Source organism: Protobothrops mucrosquamatus, unplaced genomic scaffold, assembly GCF_001527695.2.
Source record: "Protobothrops mucrosquamatus isolate PMUCROS unplaced genomic scaffold, P.Mucros_1.0 scaffold2896, whole genome shotgun sequence".
NCBI lineage: Eukaryota > Metazoa > Chordata > Lepidosauria > Squamata > Viperidae > Protobothrops > Protobothrops mucrosquamatus.
The window spans coordinates 27,155-31,288 of record NW_015388924.1 but is presented as its reverse complement, the minus strand read 5'-3'; the positions used below and the strand labels follow the sequence as shown (position 1 = coordinate 31,288).

Genomic DNA, 4,134 nt, shown 5'->3' with positions numbered 1-4,134 from the left:
GCCCGCGCGGCCGCATTCTGGACCATTTGAAGCCTCCGGGTGCTCCTTTGAGGGAGCCCCATGTAGAGAGCATTACAGTAGTCCAGGCGGGAGGTGACAAGAGCATGAGTGACTGTGCGTAAGGCGTCCCGCTTCTGGTCCTGCTCTACGTATGCCGAGGCCCTGATCAGTGGCTGAGCTGACTTCTTCTCCAGCTCTTCAGACAGGAAAACGTTCCACGTTGCAATTTCTGTTCCTCCAGGTCCAGAACTCTGGAGGGGTCAGCCCTTCAAGGTTCTCTGGACCGCACGGGAAGACTCAAACTGAGCTTTCATGAACCCTGCCAGCCTGATGGTGTTTCCCATCCCCTCCCCTTATGCGTGTGTGTGTGTGTGTGTGTGTGTGTGTGTGTGTGTGTGTGTGTGTGTAGGGAGGGAGGGAGGGGGGGAGGGGGGAGCCAGCCTGCCTCTCCTGCTAGGACTGCCTCCTTTTCCAGAATGCTATTTTCTGACCTTTTCCTGGTTTTGGGACAAAACAAAATGTTGGAAGCTGCCGCTGGCTGCTGCGTAGGACCCTCAAGGCTACCTCCAGGGCAGTTACCGTCTCCAGCTTTGGATCCTGCCGGCGCATCGCTTGTCCCTAGCCGCCCGGTGGAAGGAGGAACGCTCCTCCGGGACCGGTTCCAGCTGGAGGTGGCCGCCACTGATGGACCCTGCCCAGGAGTTTAATCTGTGGGTCTTTTTTACACCCCCCCCTTTAATTTCTTCCTTTTGGAGAGGGTTCAGCTCAAGTGCACTAGCCAGGATGTGGCTCTTGGCGCTGTTTCTTGGCTGGGCGGGAGCAAGGGAGGGGTGTGGGGGGGGGAAGCTCATGGCTGTTGCCATTTATTATTTTATTAGGCTTATCTGCTGCTCCAATCAAGACCAACACCGAATAGCTTACATACCGGAGTACAAGGGTTCAATTAACGCAAGAATAACATTAAGAAAAAACACCCTCCCCTGAGCCCGGAGGACCCAGTAAAGGGGGGAACCTGCTCAAGGGTCTCCTGAAGCACCCCAAAAGGGGTCCCCGGTGGGAGGGGCTGCCTTTTCAAAAGACCTGGCAGAAACCGCGATGCAGGGGCTCAGAGGGGTCGCCTGACCGGCAGACGTGGGCAGGAGCCCTTTGGATCTGAGCTTCGGGCTTAGCCTTAATCTGGGGGGAGGCCCACCAGGGGTGAAGAAGCCCCCCCCCACCGCCCCGAGATTTTAATATTGGAAGGGAGGACAGAACTAGCGAAGGGAAACTTTCCAAAAGGAGGAACAATCTCCAAGTGAGGAGTAATTTCCTGTCCCTGAGGGACAGTCCTGGACCCCTGCTTGAGCTGGGGGTTGGACTAGAAGACCTCCGAGGTCCCTTCCAGCTCTGTTATGCTGAGATTCTGTAAGGGTCTCCTCCTTGAGCTGGGGGCTGGACTAGAAGACCTCTGAGGTCCCTTTCAGCTCTAGTACGATTGCTTGAGCTGGGGGTTGGACTAGAAGACCTCCGAGGTCCCTTCCAGCTCTGTTATGCTGAGATTCTGTAAGGGTCTCCTCCTTGAACAGGGGGCTGGACTAGAAGACCTCCGAGGTCCCTTCCAGCTCTAGTACGATTGCTTGAGCTGGGGGTTGGACTAGAAGACCTCCGAGGTCCCTTCAGCTCTGTTATGCTGAGATTCTGTAAGGGTCTCCTCCTTGAACAGGGGGCTGGACTAGAAGACCTCCGAGGTCCCTTCCAGCTCTATTCGGATTGATCCCCTGCAGAGGGACAGTCTGCCTCTTGGGATTCTGGGTGCTCCGTCGGTGGACGTCTCCCAGGAAAGACAGAAGAGAGGCTTGTCTGGCACAGAGCGAGGGGGGCTCCCGTGTAGTGGGGAGACCCCCGGGGTCCCTCCCGACCCCTTGAGTCTGTGGCTCTGAGACAGCACCAACTCTTCCTGTGTCAGCTACCTCAACTTTTAATTATCTTCCATTAACCACATTCCGGCTCAGCCTAGCTAGACCGCATCGGCAAAGCAAGCCGAGTCCTGAATTTTTTTCCCCCGTGACGTCGTGCACCGCAAAATGCTTTTCCAGGCTCACCTGCAGGTCACCGGGACGCCCGTCTCAAGCGTCACGTTCAGGACGGTGAAATCCTTTCCGCCCAGCAGGGTGCCGGAGGAGGGCGAGATCTGCACGCAGAACATCCAGTAATCGGGGCAGCAGATTCCCAGGTTCTCGCAGGTGGCGCGACACGAGCAGCTGGCCAGGATCCCCCCACAGCGAGCCGAGCAAGAGGCTTGTTGGGCCCCTGGTTGGGAAACAGACACGGGGTGTGTGTGTGTGTGGGTGGGTGGGTGTAATTGCTCATACCCATATTTGCACCTCGGAGTAGCGGTTGTTTATTTCCGAGAAGCATTTCTAGGCATCGTCTCTGTTCTTCCTTGCAATATTCCCCTCCCGCTTTGACCCGGGATAATGTTCCCTGCCTTTGTTTTGACCCACCTCCAGGGAAGGTGGGAGCCTGCCCTTCTCTATGATCCCCCAGTCTGTGGCAGGAGGAATCCACTGCCAGACCATAATATCAGACCCAAATTGACCCTCCCTGTCTCCAGAGAAAGTCCTCCCCTTCCCCCAGGCCCACCTAAGAGCCAGGGGACGGAAGGCCTGCCCACCCACTCAAGGGAGCAGCAGCCAGGGGGATCCCCCCTCCCCAACTCTTTGGCCCGTGGCCTCCACAAGGGGCTTCCCCTCCTGAAAGGGCCCTTTGCCTACCCATAGAGATGACCCTCCCCCCAAATAGACAGACCAGGGCCCCCCAGCTCCCCCCAAAGTGGCCAGCCAATCAGATTCCTGGGGTCTCCACTTTGTAGCCCCGCTTCCCCTTTGGCACCCGAGGACCGTGGGGGAAAAAACGGGGCTCCCCTCCCAGGGTTGGGCGTCTTCCTTTGGCACGATCCCAAGACAACAGACGCAACATTTGCCCGGTCACGCTGAATCAAAGAGAAAGGACAGGTAAACAATACCCACACACGACAAACGGGTTTTGTTTGTTTTTTTTCCTTCCTCCCGTTCTCCCCCGCAAGTACAGGATCTGCTTTGTTCGGATCCACCGAGGGTGATCCCTTGGGCTGCAACGGGGACGGACCCACTGGCTCGCCACCCACGGCTGACATGCTGGGCGGAGGGCCCCCCCAACTGGCTTTCGTGCTTTGGGGGTGGGACTGGAACTCGCTCCCCGTAATTTGGCCTGGGTGGCTTTGCCATGCGGCCAAAAAAGCCGGTGCATGGAGCAGACCTTGGTGAGTCTGCTATACATTTTCAAGGGACGGAGAGGTTGTGTTCCCTTCTCTTGTGTTGGCACCTGGATTGGGCCAGCGCCCGGCCTGGTGCCCCCACTACCCAGGGGACCTTGGATGGATGCTTGTCTGAGCTCAGGTTTTGGGCCTTTCGTCTTTCCTGCGTCCCACGGAAAGTTTCCAGGGCGAATCCTCCCATCTTGTAGCCGGCACGTCCGTTCAGGTCCCTTCGGCAGCGGCAGGACAGCGACGGCTCCCTTGGAAATGGCGGGGAACGTTTGGAGGGGAGAAGGGGCGGGTGAAGCTGGCTCCTCTGGGGTGGCCGAGTGGGGTCTCTGGGCAGCCCCTTCAGCCCTGCCTCCCCTTGATCCGGGGCGCCCTTTCGGCCCACAGTGAAGGCCCCAACGTCCCTCAAGGCACCCCGGTCAAGGGTCCCTCCCGCGGCCTTTCTGCGACCATTCGGACATGGGTCTTCCCAGCTGTTCTCTCCCTTCTCGCCTGGGGTGGAGAAAGGGTGTGGGTGGGTGGGTGGGTGGGTGTGTTTGTTGTGTCGTGGGAAAGGCAAGAGCCACTTCTTTCTCTCTTTACCACCTGCACGTTCCACCTGCAGTTTCCATCCGAGGGGCCGGGGCCGATGCCTCTGCCTTCCTCCCACCCCCCGAGCCCCTCTCAAAATACTATTTCCCCTTCCCAAAGGAAGGTGGGAAAGGAGACCTACCTGCCTCGGGCAGCATCACAGCCCAGAGGAGGAGGAGGAGGAGGAGGAGGCGGCAGGAGGCGCCAGGAAGCTTCATGCCGGGCGGGCAGAGAGAGACGTTCCCTGCTGCGGCTGATCCCGAAGGAGGCAAAAGACTCGG

General features: G+C 58.5%; 1 protein-coding gene across 1 annotated transcript in view; it reads right to left on the bottom strand.

Annotated features, from left to right (window-relative positions):
- The window catches only part of SUSD2 (sushi domain containing 2), a 28,402-nt gene extending 25,157 nt beyond the window's left edge, over positions 1-3,245 (bottom strand). The window contains exons 1-2 of the mRNA XM_029286104.1: positions 3,146-3,245; positions 2,082-2,289 (exon numbers count right to left, since the gene is read on the bottom strand). Of these exons, the coding sequence (XP_029141937.1) occupies positions 2,082-2,289; positions 3,146-3,245 (308 nt within the window). The remainder of the gene's footprint in view (positions 1-2,081; positions 2,290-3,145) is intronic.
- Between the last annotated feature and the right edge of the window lie 889 nt (positions 3,246-4,134).